At 49.2% G+C, this 20,376-nt stretch overlaps 1 protein-coding gene across 1 annotated transcript; it reads left to right on the top strand.

Annotated features, from left to right (window-relative positions):
* Positions 1-9,358: 9,358 nt before the first annotated feature.
* LOC309891173 (olfactory receptor 14A16-like) lies at positions 9,359-10,318 on the top strand (the record flags this gene model as incomplete). Its single annotated transcript, XM_082785554.1, has 1 exon — positions 9,359-10,318. One exon carries the CDS (start codon positions 9,359-9,361, stop codon positions 10,316-10,318), a length of 960 nt encoding a protein of 319 aa, XP_082641680.1.
* Between the last annotated feature and the right edge of the window lie 10,058 nt (positions 10,319-20,376).

The raw sequence follows: 20,376 nt of genomic DNA, 5'->3' as shown, positions 1-20,376 counted from the left end.
GTGACATGGGACCAGGTACATCTGTGTGCAGTACATTCACGGGCTGTAGTCCTGCCTTCAGCATGCCACAGGTCTCCTGAAATGAGAGAGCTTAGATCCTAAATCAGGATGGGTTCCTCCTCCATTGTGGACACAAAGGCACAAGTGTTCTCCTGCAGGCAGATCTGGCAGCCCAGCTGCAAGGGGCAGGCTGCCCCTCCACCTCAGCCTCTTCTGTGGTCTCCACCTCCTCTGAAGGCCCAAAGCCGTGGGACATGGGGAGGCTGTGGCAGCCTACAGGAGAGCACGGCATCCATCCTAGACCATTCTCCCCACTCCCCTTTTTGTCTGCAGTGCTGCCCTACTCCTCTCATCATGACATGTTGAGGGTACGTCTGCCCTTCCCTCGTGTACCACCTCTGCCTCCTGCATGGCAGACTGGGGGAATGGTGCTGAGGCCCTGGCATGTACTCCAATTTACTCTTTAAAATCCATCTTTCTTTCAGAAGTGAGTTCTATGCAGTGAAGAGTTTAGTCACTCCGAGGGGCTGTTCCATCCCAGGTGCCTTCTCTTTTGAAAAATCCAAGCCCTGGGACAAGCCTCAACCCCAACCATTGTAGGAGGGCTCCCAACAGCAGAAGCATGTTCGTGAAAGGGGGCAGTAGAGGTATCTCCAGGGCTCCACTTCCTTTATTCTGTGGCCTTTGCCACCATTTGGAGATGTCCCTGATCTGTTCCTTATCCTGAAAAGAACTGGGCAGAAGGGAAGTGAGAGTTTCTCAGGACAACAAGGGAAATCTCTCATGCCTCTCCTGAGCTGTGCCATCTCCATGCTGCTGACCTCACAGGCCTTCAAATGACATGGGCTGATGTCACAGGGTGTACACTGCATCACCAGGATATCGTCACTGGAGCAGCAGCAGTGCCGGCACTTCCCAGCAAGGCCTGGTCCCTGCTGGGCGCTGCTTGGGTGCTCCCCAGCGCTGTCCTTCTGTGGCCAGGAGTGGGGTCAGCAGGCAGCAAGCTTGCACTGGGTGACCCTCACTGATGGGTGGAGGAGCAGGGGCACCTTGCAGAGGAGCTGTGGTTGAGGAGCCAGGGCGGGCATCCCTTGTCCTGAGCTGAGGGCCAGCAGCAAGTGAGATGGAGGGCTGCAGGAGAGTGACCATCACTTTTGGCCTGACTTCCATGTACCCAGTGCTCCTGCAGGTCTCCTCCAAAGGTAAGTGTGTCAGGAGCCCCTTTTCCAAGATGTGTCACAGGGGCTGTCCGCTGTCCAAAGCTGCAAGTCCAGGGCTTTGAGGGGAGGCTGGAGAATGCTGTTGGCTGCTGTTTGGAGACTCCTGCCTGAGTGTCCCTCTGAGCTCAGGGGACAATGTGGCAGCCAGGACTCCTGGGTCCTGACGCTAGGGATGCCTTTATCCCTATGCCTTTTCTAGGCATGCCTCCTTGCTATGGGGGACAATCCAGGACCAGATTTCTCTGGGAGCTGGTGCCTCTTTGGGATGTGACTCTGGGACAAAAAAACATTATAGAATCATGGAATGTCCTGGGTTGAAAAGGACCTTAAAGATCATCTACTTTCAATCCCCCTGCTCTGGGCAGGGTTGCCAACCACTAGAGCAGGATGCCCAGAGCTGCATCCAGGTGGCCTTGAATGCCTCCAAGGATGGGGCATCCACAACCTCTCTGGGTAACATGTTCCAGTGCCTCACCACCCTCTGAGTGAAAAAAGGTCTCCTAATTTCTAGTCTAAACCTCCCCTGTCTGACTTTAAAACCACTCCCCCTTGTCCTATCTCTACCAACACATGTGGACAGGCATTTCCCCCTCCTATTTATACACTCCCTTCACGTACTGGAAGGCCACAATGAGGTCTCGGCGGAGCCTTCTCTTCTCCAAGCTAAACAAGCCCAGTTCCCTCAACCTTTCTGAATAGGGGAGATGCCTTAGCCCTCAGATCATCTGAGTGGCCCTCCTCTGGACCCCTTCCAAGAGCTTCACATCCTTCTTGTGCTGGGGGCCTATGGCCTGTATTCAGTATTACAGGTGGGGTCTCACAAGAACAGAGAAGAGAGGGACAGTCACCTCCCTCCCCCTCCTGGCCACTCCTTTTTAATGCAGCCCAGGACACAGTTGGCCTTCCGGGCTGCAAACGCACACTGCTGGCTCATGTGCAGCTTCTCATCCAGCAGGACCCCCAAGTCCTTCTCAAGTTCTTCTTTGCCCAGTCTATATAAAGACCTGGAATTGCCCAAGTCCAAGTGCAACACCTTGCACTTGGCCTTGTTGAACCTCATTAGGTTCTCATGGGCCCAGTACTCCAGTCTGTCCAGGTCCCTCTGGATGGCATCCCTTCCCTCTATTGTATCGACTGCACCGCTCAGCTCGGTGTCATCTGCAAACTTGCTGAGGATGCACTCGATTCCATCACCCATGTCATTCATAAAGCTGTTGAAGAGCACCAGCTCCAAGACCAACCCCTGAGGGACACCACTTGTGACCAGCCTCCACCCAGACATAGAACTATTGACCACAACCCTTTGGCTGCGACCAGCCAACCAATTCTTGATCCACCTAACATTCCATCCTTCAAATCCATACCTCTCCAATTTAGAGAGACAAATGTGGTGAGGGACCATATCAAAGGCTTTGCTTAAGTCCAGGTAGATGATATTCATAGCCCTTCCTTTGTCCACTGATGCCATCACTCCATCATAGAAGACCACCAGATTGGTGAGGGAAGATCTGCCTTTGGTGAAGCCATACTGACTGTCTCAAATCACCTCTTTATATCATGCATGCCTTAAGATGTGTTCCAGGAGGGACTACTCCATGATCATCTCAGGCACAGAGGTGAGGATCACCAGCCTGTAGTTCCCCGGCTCTTCTGTTCTCCCTTTCTTAAAAATGGGAGTCATGTTTCCCTTTATCCAGTCACTGGGGGCTTCACCCAACAGCCATGATTTTTCAAGTTATGATGGAGAGTGGCTCAGCAACCACATCAGCCATCTCTCTCAGCACCCTGGGATGTATACCCTCTGGCCCCATGGACTTGTACACATCCAGTTTCATTAGGCTGTCCTGGACTTGTTTCGCTGTCACAGTGGGACAGAATCCGCTCCTCTCACCCTCTCCTCAAGGTTCAGGGTCCTGACAGACACAGGAAACTTGACCACGAGTGAAGACTGAGGCAAAGCAATTATTGAGTACCTGAGCTTTTTCCATGTCTGAGGAAGCCAGTTCTCCCATCTCGTTTATCAGAGAGGGAACACTCTCCTTGGCCTGTCTCCTCCTGCCTATGTATCCGTAGAACCCCTTCTTGTTATTCTTCATGTCCCTTGCCAAGTTCAGCTCCATCTGTACCTTGGCTTTCCTGCTCCCGTCTCCACAAATCTAGATGACACCCCTGTATTCCTCCCAGGCTACACAACCCTGCTTCCACTCCCTGTACATTTTCCTATTTTTCCCTCAGTTTAAGCAGCAGGTTCTTGCTCAGCCATGCCGGTCGCCCACCTCCTCTGCTCAAAGTGTCCTTCACTCTGCTCACCATGTTTGTCTTAGTTCATGGATGAACTGGATTAGATCTGCTTGAGTCTTCTGAGGCTCAGTCCAAGGCCTATTGCCTGCTGCACCTACAGCAGAGTAACTATTACTATCCCTTACTGTGCAGATTGACCTGATGAGTCTGGTCATATTAATCCCTTTTAATTCCCCTAGTTAGAAGGGAACATATTCCCAGACTGGGGCAAGCTGCTGAGCTTTGCAACAGCCACTCAAAGTCACCTGCTCTTGAGTCTTTCCACCTGAGTTTATCACACGTGACCCAACACGAATATCTTCAGGTTTCAATGGCCATTTCAAGTGCAGTGAACTCCAGCAATCCACTGCCAAGTCTTCCAGGATGCGTGGTGCCAGCCCACAGGAATCTCTTGATAACCTATGGTCTTATCCAGGCCATAGTTTCGAGTTCCCAGACTGCAGTGGCTGCCTTTCAATGATTGTGACTTATGTTAGACTCATAGAAGCACAAAACCATAGAGCCATGTAGATTGGAAAAGACCTCTCAAATCATCAAGTCTGTTAACCGCATGATGGCAGTCAGGATAATCTGCACCATATCCTTCCCCATCACCAAAGTCAGACGGAAAGGCCTGTAGTTCCCTGGGTCCTCCTTCTGGCCTTTCCTGTAGATGGACATCACATTTGCTAGGGGAGAGTTGACTGGGACCTCCCCTGACTGCCAGGACTGCTGATAAATGTTGCAAAGTTACTTGGTAAGTACTTCTGCCATCTCTTTCAATACGCTTGGGTGGATCCCATCTGGCCCCATTGTGTATGTGTAAGTGGAGTAGCAAGTCGCTAAACATCTCCTCTTGGATTAGGAGGGCTTCATTCTGCTCCTCACCCCTGTCTACTAGCTCCGGGGGCTGGACACCCAGAGAACAACTGGACTTCCTACTAAAGACAGAGGCAAAGAAGGCATTAAGCACCTCTCCCTTTTCATCATCTCTTCTCAACTGTGTTTCCCCCCACATACAATTAAGGATGGAGATTCTCCTTAGTCCTCCTTTTGTTGCTAAGGCATTTATAAAATCATTTTTCAATCTCCTTTATGGCAGTAGCCAGACTGAGTTCCAGTTGGGCTTTGGCTCATCTAATTTTCTCCCTGCACAACCTAACAACATCTTTGTAGTTAATCCTCCTGAGTGTCCTGCTCCTCCATCCAAAGGTTATAAAATCTCTTTTTCTTACTGAGCGTCAGCCAAAGCTCTCTGTTCAGCCAGGCCGATCTCCTCTGCTGGCTCATCTTTCAGCACACGGGGATGACCTTTTCCTGTTCCTTTAGGATTTCATTCTTGAAGTATGTCCAGCCTTCCTGGATTCCTTTGCCCTTCTGGACTGCCTCCCGAGGGACTCTGCCAATCAGTCTCCTTAACAAGCCAAATTCAACCCTCCAGAAATACAGGGAGGCAATACTGCTAACCCTGCTCCTTACCTCTCCACGACTCAAAAGCTCTATTAATTTGTGATTGCTATGCCCAAGATTTGCCTTCCAACCTTCACATCCCTCCCAAGTCCTTCTCTGTTCACAAGCAAAAAGTCCAGCAGGGCACCTTCCCTGGTTGCCTCACTCACCAGCTGCATCAGGAAGTTATCTTCCACCCACTCCAGAGACCTCCTAGACTGTTTCCTCTCTGCTGTGTTGTCTTTCCAGGAGACATCTGGGAAGCTGAAGTCCCCCACCAGACTGTATTTTCAGTAACCCAGTCAGTGTCAGCCAGTGTGTGAGTGGCTCTAGGACAAGGATTCACTCCAGATATTCCAGGCTTTCATTCAATAACCTGCCATGCTCTAGGACAGAAGTCACTGAGCACAAGCTAAAATATCAAAGCTCTTTTGTGTTTGTATAGAGCATTCCCATACTCCAAATTCACCTCTAGAAGAGTCCAAAACACTCCAGGTACTCACAATTGACATAAGCTATAGCAGAATTATTGCAGCCTGTTGCAAGGAGTCCTGGAAGTGCTTTTCCCTGATGACCAGCTCTGGTGAAGGCCTTGGGTTGCTTGGCTTGGAATGAATGCCAGTGGATACTGGAAAGCAAGAGAACCAAGACTTTGCACAAGTCTGATCCCCAAGGCTGCATGCCACTCACAGAGGTTGCCCAGGTGACATGTGGCCACGACAGCTTCTGCTGAGAGGCAAAACCCCTCTCTCAATGGAAGGGACAAGCAAGAAAGCCTTCATCACATTTGGCTGATCTCACAGTTATACACAGGCACAAAGCTGCCAGGCTGTCACCATGACTATAGCAGTGTGCCACTCTGTCAAGCAAGAAGCAGCATTTTAGGAGAACTCAGACCTATTACTTACGCTGCAGGTAAGTGGCCACTTTTCTGACCTTGTCAGGATTCTCATGCATTTGACATCACAAAGAAAAGGTGGTGTCTCCTTCCTAGTGAGGAATAACCCCAAGCACCTGTACAGGCTGAGTAGAGGGGGAGGATCACCTCCCTTGGCCTGCTGGTAACACCCTTCCGCATGCACCCAGGATTCTGTTGGCCTTCTTGGCCACAACGGCACACTGCTGACTCGTGCACAGCCTGATGTCCCCCAGGACTTCCAGGTCTTTCTCTGCAGAGCTGCTCTCCAGCAGGTCATTCCCAGCCTGTACTGGTGCTGCGGGTTATTCCTCCCTAGGAAGGAGACAGGACCCTGCACTTGCCCTTGTTGAACTTCATGGGGTTTCTCTCAGCTTATCTTTCTAGCCTGTCAAGGTTCCTCTGAATGACAGCACAGCCCTCTGGGGTATCAGCAACTCCTTCCTGCTTTGTGTCATCAGCAAAGTTCTTGAAGGTGCATTCAGTTACATCACCCACTTCACTAAAGAATAAGTTGTACAACAGGGAGGAACTTTGGAATGTCCCATAGCCCTGCACACAGGTAGGGCAATTCCTGCTCCAGGAATCAATCAGCACATTTTAGAGAGGGCCAGCCAGTGTTTGCTTTGTCTGCTTACAAGTGTGTTCCCCAGGAGAGACCCTGCTGCCTTCCAGGAGCTGTGAGCCCTGGAGCCCCAGGGCCATGTGCAGGGAGCCTGGTGGGGGGCAGAGCAACGGAGACCTTGGGTTGGGCCTCTGCTGCTGAGCTGGTCCAGGCTCTTGGGCCCATGGCGAGCTCGTGGCAAGCAGGCAGCGCTGCAGAGAGACAGCTCTGCCCAGGAGCAGCTCCTCTGCACAGCGCAGCAGGGCTGAGGGCACTGCCTGCAGCTGGCATTGGGAGGACAAAGAAGGGAGAGTTGTTAAAGACTGTGTGGAGTGTTAGAAAGCTGAGAGTATATGGAAAAGCAATGCTTGCAACCCTTAACACAGTAAGTATACGTGCATTGAAATGCACTGGAGTATCCTGGATGTGCCCTAGACCTGGATTTTTCCAGAGCAGATGAGGCTGTAGTCAGAGCATGTCTATTTCTTGTAGAGAAGGACATGCTCCAGCGCAGCGGTTCCCTGCCATACGGTCATTGTCCAGGCCCCAAGGGCTCCCCTGTCGTGGGCCAGCTGCACGCTGTGAAGCTGAGGGTGCAGGCAGGGGTGTCCAGGGCTGTGGTTCAGAGCAGGGTCCCTGCTGTGCCCCAGGGGCTGTGTGGCGGGGCAGGGCCTCTGCCGCCTGCCAGGCTCAGCCCTCAGCCTGTCCGGGGAGCTGCCCAGGGCGCTGTGGGGAGAAGCTGCGGGTGGAAGGAGCCCCCCTGGCAGGGCAGGGTCCTGCTGCTGGTGGGAGGCTGCTGCCTGGTGCAGCCTGCTCACAGATCCAGTGTACATCAAGGGCATTTCCCAAACAATTTTTCTAAGCAAGCAAGGTTAAAATAGGGATTTTCTGCCCTATTTTCAGTTTCCTACTCTACTGGAAGGGAGAGGAAGCAGGAAGAAATCCAAGAGAAATATGAGCACATTGCTGAGATTCCTGAACTGGAACTTTGATGATCGGTATGTTTGTGAGCTGCTCCAAATGTACCTTCAGCCTCTCCTCTTCATATTGAAAGAAACAGCATCGACTTTGCTGACTCCATCTGGGCTTTCTGACAGGTCCTTTTCCACCTGCAAAGATGCACAAGCAGCTAAGCAGTCTCTTGCATATTGGCAGGTTTTTGAAGGGCAAAGTTTACTGTGCACAGATTTGGATGAGGCTGTGAGCAGAAACAGGAATAAGACAGGGAAACAGCTCCCAGAAAGAAAACCTTTAGGTATCAGGGATATGATCAGGGAATGAGAGGACGATTAATAAGAAGTCTCGTCCGAGGGAGAATTCATCAGAATACTCCATATTTTTTTCCATTCAGTGCAGACCTCTGAGCATGCCCCCTTGCCTCCTCTCCCACCCAGAAAAGCCTCTGCCCTCACAGCCATGAGTCCAAGGCATGGATAATGTCTTCTGCAGCCAGAGCTCCAGCAGAGCAGAGGTGCATCTCTCCAGCCACTTGCCCATTTCCACCTGTGCTGCAACTGCAGAGGGGGTCAGCTGCCTGGGGGTTGTGGGCAATGCAGTCTGTGAGGCTGGGGAGAGAGTTGACTTTCCCTTCATGAAGGACCATCACCAGGTCATTTGGATATCTCCTTGGGTGTCCTTTCAATCTGTGAGCTGTCCTGCAGGCTGCAAATCTTTTCCATAGCATCTCTGTGTTATGTGAAACCCGGGGAAGAAGCAGAGAGATGCTACATGCAACTGTTGGGTTGGTGAAATGAATGATTGGTGTCCTTGACTAGAGGTGCGGTGCTGAGACTTTTTTCAGGTACCTTGAGAAAGGCTGGGCGTTGACAGATTGGCCGTGGATTCATCTGGTCTCAGCAGCATTTGGCTTCTTTTCAGGGTAACATAAATGTGATTGCCCTCCATCTACAAAAGCTCAGGTAGCTGGGGACAAGTCCAGCCAGCTCCCTCGCTCTGCTCTGAGGCACAGGGAATCCCTTTGCCTCTGAGGTCTCACAGCCATTCACTGTGAGTGCATCAGAAATGCTCAGGATTTCTGACTTCTGAGAACACTGTTTGGGCATGAAGAGTGGGAAGAGAATGTGTATTAAACATTGTCCCTAAAACTCCTTTCTGCCAACTGCATTATGTAGCACCGGAATGCAAATGTTAACATGCTGACATGAAGATGATCAGCATACCTCTCCTTCGAAGAACGGCTGAGAGAGCTGGGGCTGAGCATGGTGACCTCACTGCAGCTTTTCCGTACTTAAAGGGGTCTTATAAAAAAGATGGAGAGCTACTTTTTGATCAATCAGATAATGACAGGTTCAGGGGAATGGCTTTAAACTAAAAGAGGGGAGATTCGGAGGGAATTTTTCACTCAGAGGGAGGCAAGGTACTGAAACATATTGCCCAGATAGGCTGTGAATGTCCTGTTCCTAGAGGTGTTCAGGACCAGGTTGGATGAGGTCCTGGGCATCGTGATCTAGTGGGTAGCATCCCTGCCCATGGCAAGGTGTCTGGAACTAGATTATCTGTAAGGTCTCTTCCAACCCGAGCCATTCTGTGATACTATTCCTTTTTGTGTAAGAAGGGATTTCATATGACAAAATCTGAAAATAAAACCTTGCCCTCCTGCCATGTTCCTGTGCACTCTCTGCACTGGTCAGGTCTGATTCCCTTGCGAGACCAGAACCAGAGCCCCCTGTTCCTCATTCAAGACTGAACCTTAAAAATGAAGCTCATGTCATGGAGCTAAACCAAAGATTCCAGCAGAGAAGCAAAAAGCGTTTGAGTATGGCAGGGGAGGTCTAAAAGGAATGGCATAGGCTTCACTCAGAGAAACCTGTCCTAACATGTCGTTGTCTTTTACTACCTGTACAGATCTCCATACCCAACAGGCAGCACATGTCCAACAACAGCTCCATCACCGAGTTCCTCCTCCTGCCATTTGCAGACATGCGGGAGCTGCAGCTCCTGCACTTCGTGCTCTTCCTGGGCATCTACCTGGCTGCCCTCCTGGGCAACGGCCTCATCCTCACCGCCGTAGCCTGCGACCACCGCCTCCACACCCCCATGTACTTCTTCCTCCTCAACCTCGCCCTCCTCGACCTGGGCTGCATCTCCACCACTGTCCCCAAAGCCATGACCAATTCCCTCTGGGACACCAGGACCATTTCCTATGCAGGATGCGTTGCACAGGAATTTCTGTTTGTCTTTTTGATGTCATCGGACTGTTCCCTTCTTACCATCATGGCCTATGACCGCTACGTTGCCATCTGCAAGCCCCTGCACTACGGGACCCTCCTGGACAGGAGAGCTTGTGCCCAGATGGCAGCAGCTGCCTGGGGTAGTGGCTTTCTCAATGCTGTACTGTACACTGCCAATACATTTTCACTGCCCCTCTGCGGAGAAAATGCTGTGGACCAGTTCTTCTGTGAAATCCCCAAGATCCTCAAGCTCTCCTGCTCACATTCCTACCATAGGGATCTTGGACTTCTCACATTTAGTAGTCTTCTGTTCTTGGGTTGTTTTGTTTTCATTGTTCTCTCCTATGTTCAGATCTTCAGGACTGTGCAGAGGATGCCCTGTGAGCAGGGACGGCACAAAGCCTTTTCCACATGTGTCCCTCATTTGGTCGTGATCTCTTTGTTAATCAGCACTGGTGTGTTTGCCTACTTGAAGCCCCCTTCTATCTTTTCTCCAGCCCTGGATCTGGTGGTGGCAGTTCTTTACTCTGTGGTTCCCCCAGCACTGAACCCCCTCATCTACAGCATGAGGATGCAAACACTAAAGGATGCTATTGTGAAAGTGCTTTTATGGACATTTTTCAGGAATCATAAATGTCCCATATCTCTCCAAAGGTGACCCCCTGTATCCATTCAAACCTTGTGTTGCCTTCTTTTGCATTATTATATTTTGTCTTGTTTTCATATTTCATTATTTTTAACTGCTGGTGCTTCTGCTTTTCATCCCTGCCCACCCTCCCCCCAAATCCTTTCACTCCTACCACTGATACTGAGGAATGAACATGCATTGTGTCAGATGAAGCCCGTCCAAGCCTGTTTAAAAGTGTGTATCAATGTGGACTTTCTTGTAGCAAAGTAATAGCTGTATATAAATTAAATGGGACTTTTTCACTTCCTGATGGCTGAGCTTGTTGTTTAAAGCTCAGTATTGGTGGCATCAACCAAAGGGAAAGTACAAAATCCCAGGTGGGAGCTGGTCTTGAAGATGTCTGGCTCCTTCCTCCTGTTGGGATCTGTGGCTGTGTGTGGGGCAGTGGTGCTGGGCCAGCCCAGAGACAGGCCTGTGGACAGGAGCCACAGCACTGCGGCAAGTTCCCACAAGGCCACCACCCCAAAACTACTGCCAGGCCCCAGCCAGGCCTGCCTCTCCCCTCAGTCACAGCAATGATCCCAGGGACCAAGAGACACCTGGGGCAGGATGTGAGGGTGCACCAGCCCCAGAGCTCCTGGCATCCCTGGGCAGCACCAGCCCCAGCGCTCCTGGGCACCATGGGCACCAGGACTCAGACCGATTTAAGGTACCACAGAAAAGTTCTCAGAAATACTGCCAGATATCACATAACTACAGAACGTTTGAGGTTGGAAGGGAGCTCTGGAGGTTTCCTAGGCCAACCCCAAGCAGGATCAGCCTGAGCAGGTTGTCCAACTCCATGTCCAAATGGGATCTGACTGCCTCTAGGGATGAAGCTTCCACAGCTTCTCTGAGCAACCCATGCCACTCATCAACCAAAGTCACAGTACAGAAGTGCTTTCCTGTGTTCAGATGGTTTTGCCAATGTTTCATTTGGTGCCCACTGTCTCACTGGGTGCCAGAGAAAAGACTTGGGCTGCCTTGTCTTTATCTAATATGGATAAGACCCCTCTCACGGATCTCATGGACTTGCCACTCCAGAAGGCAAGGTTGGAAAGAGTGAGGCAAAGAGGGCAGTGAGCAGTGCCTCAGCTCTCCCTATGGCCTTTGCCACCAGGGCCCTCCCTTCATTTAGCAGTGGGTCTGCCTTTTCCCTAGCCTTCCTTTCACTGCTGATGTACTGATTCACTTCTTGTAGAAGTCTTTCTTGTTGTTCTTCATGTTCCTTGACAGATTCAACTCCAGGAGGGCTTTGGCTGACCTAAGAATAACAGTGCTCATAAATTTAACATTGATGACCTAGAGAAACCCGTTACGTGGCTTGTTCCCTGCTGTGTTGGTATTCTAGCAGAAATCTGGTTGTTTCAACTTCCTTTGTGAGGAATGGCACTTGCAAACATGAGGTATTTTCCAGTTTTCCGAGGAAGGCCATAGCTGCTGCTTCTTCCTTACAGGAGGTCTCTAGGTGACAGCAACTACAAGGTCACCCATGTTAGTCTGCCTGCTCATTCAAAGCCATGAACTCTCATCAGCAACACCAGGGCAGATCTCCTTGCATTGCCACTGCTCTCCTTTAGAAATGTCTGCTCCCCCTCCGTGCCTTACAAGCCTGTCCACTCCTGGCTGCGCTCCTGTTATGGGCTGTCACACCATCTCTGCTATCCAAAATGAGACCTCTGTAACCCCACACAGAACTCTGGTTACTCCTTCTCTTCTACACACTGTACACATCAGTGCCCTGGCACTTCAGGGAGATGCCCAGCAATTCTGATTTGCCGGAAAGGATATCACAGGATCACAAAATTACAAAATGGTTGAGGTCTGGAAGGATGCAATATTGACCCCACATTGCTCTGCTCATGAGTGACCTCCACCTAGACTGTGTGTCACAGGGCTGTGAGCCCAGCTGTCCAGGCACTTTTCAGTTCACCTCACTGCCTCCTCATTCTACTCAGATGTCATCAGCTTCTCTATCAGGATCTTATGAGAGACATCTCAAGAGCCTTTCTAAAGAAAAGGCAGACAATATCCCCTTCTCTCCCCTCATTTACCAAGGCAGTCTTTTCATTGGAGAAGGCTATCAAGTTGGTAAGTCATAAGAAACCCGTGGTGAAGCCATGTTGACCACTCCTGATCACTTTCTTGTCCTCCATGTACTTGGAAATGTTTTCCAGGATTAGCTGCTCCATCACCTTCCCAGGAACTGAGGAGAGGCTGTCTGGCCTCTAGTTACCCATGTCCTCCTTCTTGCCTTCCTTGAAGACAGGGGTCATATTTACCTTCCTTGGCTCTACTCTGGGCTTAAAAAGGAGGTTCAGGGGAGACCTTATCATACTCTACAATCACTGTAAATGGGGCTATAGTGAAGTTGGGGTTGGTCTGTTTTCCCAAGCACCAAGTGATAAGACAAAAGTGATAAGACTTAAGTTCTGCCAGAGGAGGTTTAGGTTGGATATTAGGAACAATTTCTTCTCTGAAAGAGTTGTGAAGTATTGGAACAGGCTGCCAAGGGAAGTAGTTGAGTCATCATCCTTGGAGGTCTTTAAAAAACATGAAGATGTAGGGCTACATGACATGTTTTAATGGTGGACTGGGCAGTGCTAGGTTAAAGGTTGGGCTGGATAATCCTAGAGGTCATTTCCAACCTAAATGATTCTATGAGTCACAGATAAGTCTGTGCTCTGGGTTTTTGGGTATTGGTTGGAGTCTGCCACTTGTGCCATAAAGATTTGGCTGGCTCATAAACAGGAAGGATGTGTGAGGGAAGTCCTAGCACAGGACTGGCCATTGCTTGACAGCAAAGAGATAAAAGCAGGATGTATCCAACTTCTCTAACCTTGCTCTCTGCTCTGCTTAGCCCTGAGATGTAAAGGTGAAATGTGCCAATATGTGCATGTCCTCGGAACATAATCTCCCTTCCAAGTGTTGGGAAGAAATACATTTTTGGAAAGAGTTGCATTTTTTTTTCTTTACATAAAGGGGGATGTCATCATCTTGCTGGTCCATGTACATGACCTATTAAAAAAAAAAAAAAAAAAAAAGGTGAGAATTTGTGGACAAGCATAAAAAATTCTGAAACTGAAGTCTTCTTACAAATTTATCACATTAAATTAAGGAATTTTCCACATACATTCAATTTGGCCTACAATGTCCTTCAGGACTTGATTCAGTTGCCCACAGAGATGTTGCTGCTGCCTCAAGGATGTCCTGGAACAGCTGAAGCACTCATTTGGGACTATGAGATATGACACAGGACCTTCTGTCTTTAAAAAAACATGTTCAAAGTCCCTTAGAAGACATTCAGAATTAATATCAGTTAGAGGTTGCCGGTATTTTATCTGTAGGTAAACAACTAATAAAAAACACACAGCAGAAAGAAGAGATTCTTAGATTCTTTCCTATAAGGGTCGTTGTTGTTATTATTATTATTATTATTATTATTATTATTATTATTATTATTATTATTATTATTATTATTATTATTATTATTATTATTATTAAAGTCAGTTCCTTTAAGGAGATTCCTGGCATCTCCCTAATGAACCCCATAGGAATTGAAGACTTCAGGAGAATTATGCCCAAAGCCTTGGCTTGTGAGGGAGTTTTGCATGTTGATTTGCCCTCTGCTGCCAAGTTCCTGAACTGCAGATCCTGAAGCAGGTCTGAAGAAGTAAAGGACAGAAGCAAGCCCCCAAATGTTTGAGGGTGTTGGCCAACCGTGATGAGAGTTATCCCAGAAGAGGCCAAGAGAGAAATAACCAGACAAGGTGCCCATCCCTGGAGATGGTGGAGGAGGAAATCAGAGGCACTGGTTACAGGTGGAAAATCAAATGGAGAAGTTGCTCTGAAAGCCCTTGATGTGTTTCACCAAGGGGGATGGCCAAGGCCTGAGCGCATCCCCTGGGAAGGGGGATCCTGCACTTCCTGGGCTGCTCAGGGCTCTGGAAGGGCAGTGTGATATGGAAGTGTGCAATTCCAAGTGTAGGACACTGGTAGGACACTTGCCAGGCTCTGTGGGGTTGAGGAGGTAACATGGCCTCGGGGCTGTAAGGGACCAGTGTCCTCTGATGGGCCTCAGTGGAAGAGGCTGCAGCTGTAGTCCTAAGGACATCAGTTCCACTGGGGGCTCCAGCCCCACGGTGGCCCTCTGCCATCCCCCTCCACAGCCTGTCCCAAATTTTCCTCTAACTGTGCTTGCATCCCTGCATACTATTACCACACACTCAATTTCCCAGCTCACTCTGACCCCATGATTGCCAAAGCTGTCCTAATTTCTCTCCATCCTTTCTGGCTTTATCTTGAAATAGAACCCTTTATTTTTCTGAGGATTTACCAATACCCGTGGTTTCCTCACAACACATCAGGCTTCTTCCAATGCCTGATCCTAATGGTCCTCTATCAGCCAATACATGTATGTCCCAGACCCACATTTGCTTGAATTGTTTTTGTATTGAATCTCTACATTGCAGGCCAGAACTCCACATCATGCTTCTGGAATGGAAAAGGCCACACTAGAACAGGTATGCCTGTGAAGTGAATGTGGCCCATGGATAAGTGTACACCTCTGAAGGCACATCTGCAAGCATCCGTGGCTGCTGGTAATTCCATGACACAGTAGGTAAAGCTCTGAAGGGACTGTGGCTCATGAATAAGGCTGTGTTGGAACAGATACACCTCTAAAGGGCTGTGGCCGGCGGACAAGCCCAGGCTGGAGCAGGGGTGAGGGGAGGAACTCATTGCAATGAGTCAGATTCTGCAGCCTGGTCTGTGCTGTGGTTTAACCCAGCAGGCAGATAAGCACCACACAGCCATGTTCCACAGCAGGAAACACTCGAACCAATAGCAGAGGAGCCTCACAAGGAGCAGTGCAAGTGCAGCAGTGACCTAACCTGAGCTGGCATTGGTGCCCTGTCACTCCATGTAATATATGTCTTCTCCTGTCCTGTGGGGCCACAGCAAGAGATAGAACCCAATTCATGGACTAAATGGACTCCTTGAACATTTTATGAAGATTTCAGAGAGGTGGCCCATAGACTAAGGGAATTATATCCGTGTTTTAATTGTGGGGTGCTGATTAATGAAGATGTATTGGGAAGTCTGGGACCTGTCATGATACAAATGGTACAGAACAAGGGCTGGATATTGTCCTGGTTACTTCTTGGGTGACTTTTTTGGCTCTTAACCCAGCTCAGATAGGTTGTTTTGTTCCTCCACAGAAGGACACAGAATGGATCAGTCAGAAGTCCACCTGCATGCCTTGCATGGATGAGGCTTCAGTGCATTCATTTTGTGCGTGTACTGAGGTAAACCTGAGTGAGCACAAATGCCCTCAGCCTGTGTCCATTCCTCATGCTGTGGGGCATCTCAGATGAGTGCAGAGCAGGGCAATGCACTGCAGGGCTGGGGTGCCTTCCAGAATCTGGGAGAGGCAGCAGGTGCCACAGGGACACCACAACCACTGCAATGCCCTGCCTTTGGGTGTGCAAGGGAAAAACTTGTGTGTTCTTGCCTGTCTCCTGCATCACCTTCCCTTTCCTTCCCAGACTATGTCAGCAAATGTGCCAGAGGGACCAGAGAGCTTTCTGGAGACTTGGAATGACATCAAACCTGTCTTCCAGAAGAGGAGAAAAGAGGGTGGAAAGAATTATGGTTGGTCAGCCTCATCTTAGTCCCTCAGAAGGTGATGGTGCAAGTTTTTCCACAGCCACCTCCAGGCACTTGAAGGACAAAAACAGGATTGCTGAACCCATAGGGGAGGGGAAAGAAAGGGACACTGTCTACCTGCACCTTGGCCTGTCACTTTGTCTCCCAGAGACTTCTCATAGCCTGATTGATGCTATGTGGACTTAACAAATGGATGAGGCTGTGGGTGGGAATTTGGCTGGACAATCAGGCCCAGGTGTCATCTGTGCTGCAAAGTTCTCCTGTCAGGCAGTTCCTAGCAGCATCCCTCAATGATCAGCACTTGGGCCAACACTGTTGAATGTCGTCATTAACTCTCGGAATTACAGGATGGAGCACACTTTCAGATCCTTTCTGGGTGGTGCCAAGCACAGAGGAGCCCTTGACCAACCGCATCTAGTTTAGGCTCCCTTGAGCAGGAAATCTGAAGAGGATGCCATTCAGGGGTCTCTTCCAACATGAGTTATTTTGTGATTCAATGACTTTCTCTACTGGAGAGCTCTCTGAAATCCTGAAAGGTAGAGTAAGAAGAAAAGAGAGGCAAAGGGAGAGAAACATCGTGTATTGCTATGAACACAGTAGATCCTGTGAAGATGGTTTCCATATTTGAAGCAATGGTATGGTAGAAAATTTATTGATAAAATCCATTAAAATTTTTCCTTTTAATTGGGTCAAGTCCTGGCCCACAACCAGGTTGCGATGTGGGTATATTATTTGGAGGTCTGTTGTGCCTCAGAAACTTCAAATCCATTAAAACCATCTGGTCACCTCTGACTCTGGAGCACACAGGCCAGTGGCAATAACATGGCTGGAGACAGGGCCTTTGAGGTGGCTTCTTCCTGAAGTAGCTGATTTGTCAGCCCTTGCCTCCTGGCTGACATCTGTGCTTTTCAACTTACACCTGCCAGCATCCCTGATAAGGCAGCAGAAGACACCTGCTTGGCACACTGATTGTGAGATGCCCTCTGTCTGAGAGCCTGACAGGCCCCATGCAGGAAGAGGCCTTGGGTGTGGGTTTTATATCTACCTGAGAAGCTAAAAGGCCAGCAGCAGTTATATGGCTTGGAAGATCCTGGTGAGGTTTCTTCTGTCTGGTCAGGCCATAGGTCTCCAGAAGGCTGATGGCTTCGGACACCTACTAAAAAGGGGGGCTGTGAATTATGGAGCTTTCTCTGGTGATGAGAAACAGCAGAAGAATGTCATAACTGCTACAAAGTGCTGTTTGGATGGTGAAGAGCGGGCATGAGGAGGAGGAAATGTCACTGAAAGGGTAGTGCCGTGGTGCTAGAGGTCACGCGGAAGTCTGTGGTCAGCTCATGCCATTGTGTTTCAAAGATGTGCCAGTGAAGGTGGGCAGACAACAGTGAAAATACGGAAATGCCAGGGTGAGAGCAAAGTGGAGAAGCAAGGCGGGTGCCTACAGCCTGCAGGGAAAAGTGGAAAATGATAGGACAGTGCAGGGCAGCAACCCAATGGGGAGGCCAGCAGGTGTCATAGCATTGTCCTTCACACAGCATTACACACCCCACATCCCACTGCCCCAGGAAGAGCCCTGAGCCATGGGTGGGGGACAGGACTTCCCTGCCCAGGGGCTGGGGGCCAGGGCTTGGCCTTTCTGTTTCACCAAACAAACCAAGGCCTTTACTCAGCATCAGAGTCTCCTGCCCAGTGCCTTTGCCTACCTGCAATCATGGCCTCCAATTGTCTGTTCTAACAAGTCCATGGGGAGGCCTTGTCAGTAATGACCCTCACTGGGGCCTATTAATACTCCTAGACATTTCAAAGTTTCCTACTGACTTGAACTTCTCCTGCAGTTACATCATTCTCTTCTTACTACCTGAGGTTTATGGACTCAGCACCAAATGCACCATGGGGCTCATTACAATTCATCCATTTTCATCCGGTCTTCCAGACTTGTACAGTTAATTAGTGAGGTTTCAAGAATGCAGTTTAAAGAGGAAGTTTTCAATGACCACTTTACAAAACAACATTTTCGTATGTAATCTTATTTAATTTAGCAGCATTCACCAGTTGACATGGATCCAAAGTGTCTCCTAAGGAGGTCTGGATGGATAGGAAACGCATTCCCTTGAAGTCCTAGACTGTATGGACGACCTTGCTGCTCAGCTCTCCATCCCCACCACTTCTCTCATCAGCCACCGTGACTTGCATCACTTTTAATTACACCAGACTTCTCCACTGAAGTCTGCAGGTGGATGTTACAGCTTCTTTGCACCAGCTGCTGCCTCCTTACCAGAGAAAAGTAGATGCAAACAGTTTTTTCTTGTTATTTATGTGTGTGTCTTTGTTATGAATACTTAACAAAAAATACAGCAAAGAAACACACGTTAAAAAAAAAAAGAAAAAAAAAAGTACAAAATAAGTCCACAGCAATGAGCCATATCCAAGTTGAATCATGCACAGAGGATAAGTGTACAAAAAAACATCTGACTCAAATAGATGGGAAATGGTAAATGAGAAATACAGCTACAGAGTTGTCTACATGGATGATGAGAGAGACTACCAAAAGACAGGCAAGTTGAATTCCTCTTAAGTCACAAGAAGCAACTCGATGTATGAGAAGTATCTGAATGACCAAAGAGCAAGTGGAGGGAAACTCTGCAGAACAATGGAAACTGCACATGTCCAGATAGTCTGCTGGAAAGGTGACTTCTGATATGGTCTCTTTAATCAGGCCAGCTGGAAATACCTGAAAGTCCTGCCTGACCAGAGTCATCTCCTTCTATGACCAGTGACCTGCCTGGGGGATGAGGGAAAACCTGTTGATGTAGTCCGCCTAGCCTTCAGCAAGGCCTTTGACACAGTCTCCCACAGTATTCTCCTGGAGAAGCTGGCAGCCCTTGGCTTGGACAGGTACACTCTATGCTGGGTTAAAAGCTGGCTGGACAGATAGGCCCAGAGAGTAGTGGTGAATGAAGTGAAATCCAGCTGACGAGCAGTCACCAGTGGTGTTCCCCAAGGGTTGGTGTTGGGACCCATCATCTTTAATATCTTTATTGATGATTTGGGTGTGGGAATTGAGTGCACCCTCAGTAAGTTTGCAGGTAACACCAAGTTGGGGGGAAGTGTCAAACTGCTGGAGTGTAGGAAGGCCCTGCAGGGGGACCTGGGCAGGTTGGATCGATGGGCAGAAGCCAGTGGGATGAGATTCACCATGGCTAATTGCCAGGTCCTGCCCTTTGCTCACAATAACCCCAATGCAAGGCTACAGGCTTGGGGCAGAGTGGCTCAAAAGCTGAGCAGAGGAAAGGGATCTGGGGGTGTGGTCAAAACTTGCCTGAACATGAGGTGGCAGCATGCCAAGGTGGCCAAGAAGGTCAACAGTATCCTGGCTTGTATCAGGAGTAGTGTAACCAGCAGGACCAGGGAGGTGATCATCCCCCTGTACTCTGCTCTGGTGAGGCCGTACCTCGTGTACTCTGTTTAGTTTTGGGCCCCTCACTTCCAGAAGGACATCCAGGTGCTGGAGCGTGTCCAGAGAAGGGCTACAAACCTGGTGGAAGGCCTGGAAAATGAGTGCTATGAGGAGCAGCTGAGGGAACTGGGGTTGTTTAGTCTGGTGAAGAGGAGGCTCAGAGGAGACCTTGTTGCTCTCTACAGCTACCTGAAAGGAAGTGGTGGGGAGCTGAGTGTTGGCCTCTTCTCACAGGAAACTAGTGATAGGACTAGAGGGAAGGGCCTCAAATTTTACTGGGGGTTGGGTTAGGTTAGAAATTAGGAGACGTTTCTTCTCAGAAAGAGTAGTCAGGCATTGGGACAGGTTGTCCAGGGAAGTGGTGGAGTCACTATCCCTGGGGGTGTTTAAGGAAAAGTTGGACATGGTGCTTAGGAACACGGTTTAGTGGGTGACATTGGCAGTAGGGCAACGGTTGGACGACCTGATCTTGGAGGCATTTTCCAACGTTGACTTATGATTCTATGATTCTCTGATGGGGAAGATAAAAAATGCAGTGCTCAAGAGACAGAGTTCTGGCAATGCGACTACAGAGGAAGATCAGTATTTTTTCTCCTGCTGTAATAATCATCATATGATCATTTTGATTTCATGGGACACCTCAGATATTGTATTAGAAGTGTTCAATCATTTCAGCTGATTGAAGTGAAATTTTTGAAATTCTTAAAATAACTGTAGGCAATCTTCAGGCTTACACCAATAAAATGACAATTTTCTGTTGTGCATGGAGCCCTGATGTGACAAAACCCTCGCTGCCCAACCCTCGCTGATGGGCAGAGGAGCAGGGGCACCTTGCAGAGGAGTTGTGGTTGAGGAGCCAGGGCGGGCATCCCTTGTCCTGAGCTGAGGGCCAGCAGCATGAAGGGTTCCTGGAGAGTGACCATTACTT

Source organism: Aythya marila, assembly GCF_965140915.1.
Source record: "Aythya marila genome assembly, contig: HAP1_HAP1_SCAFFOLD_192, whole genome shotgun sequence".
In the NCBI taxonomy this organism is placed as follows: Eukaryota; Metazoa; Chordata; class Aves; order Anseriformes; family Anatidae; genus Aythya; species Aythya marila.
This window is presented reverse-complemented; position numbering and strand designations above follow the sequence as displayed.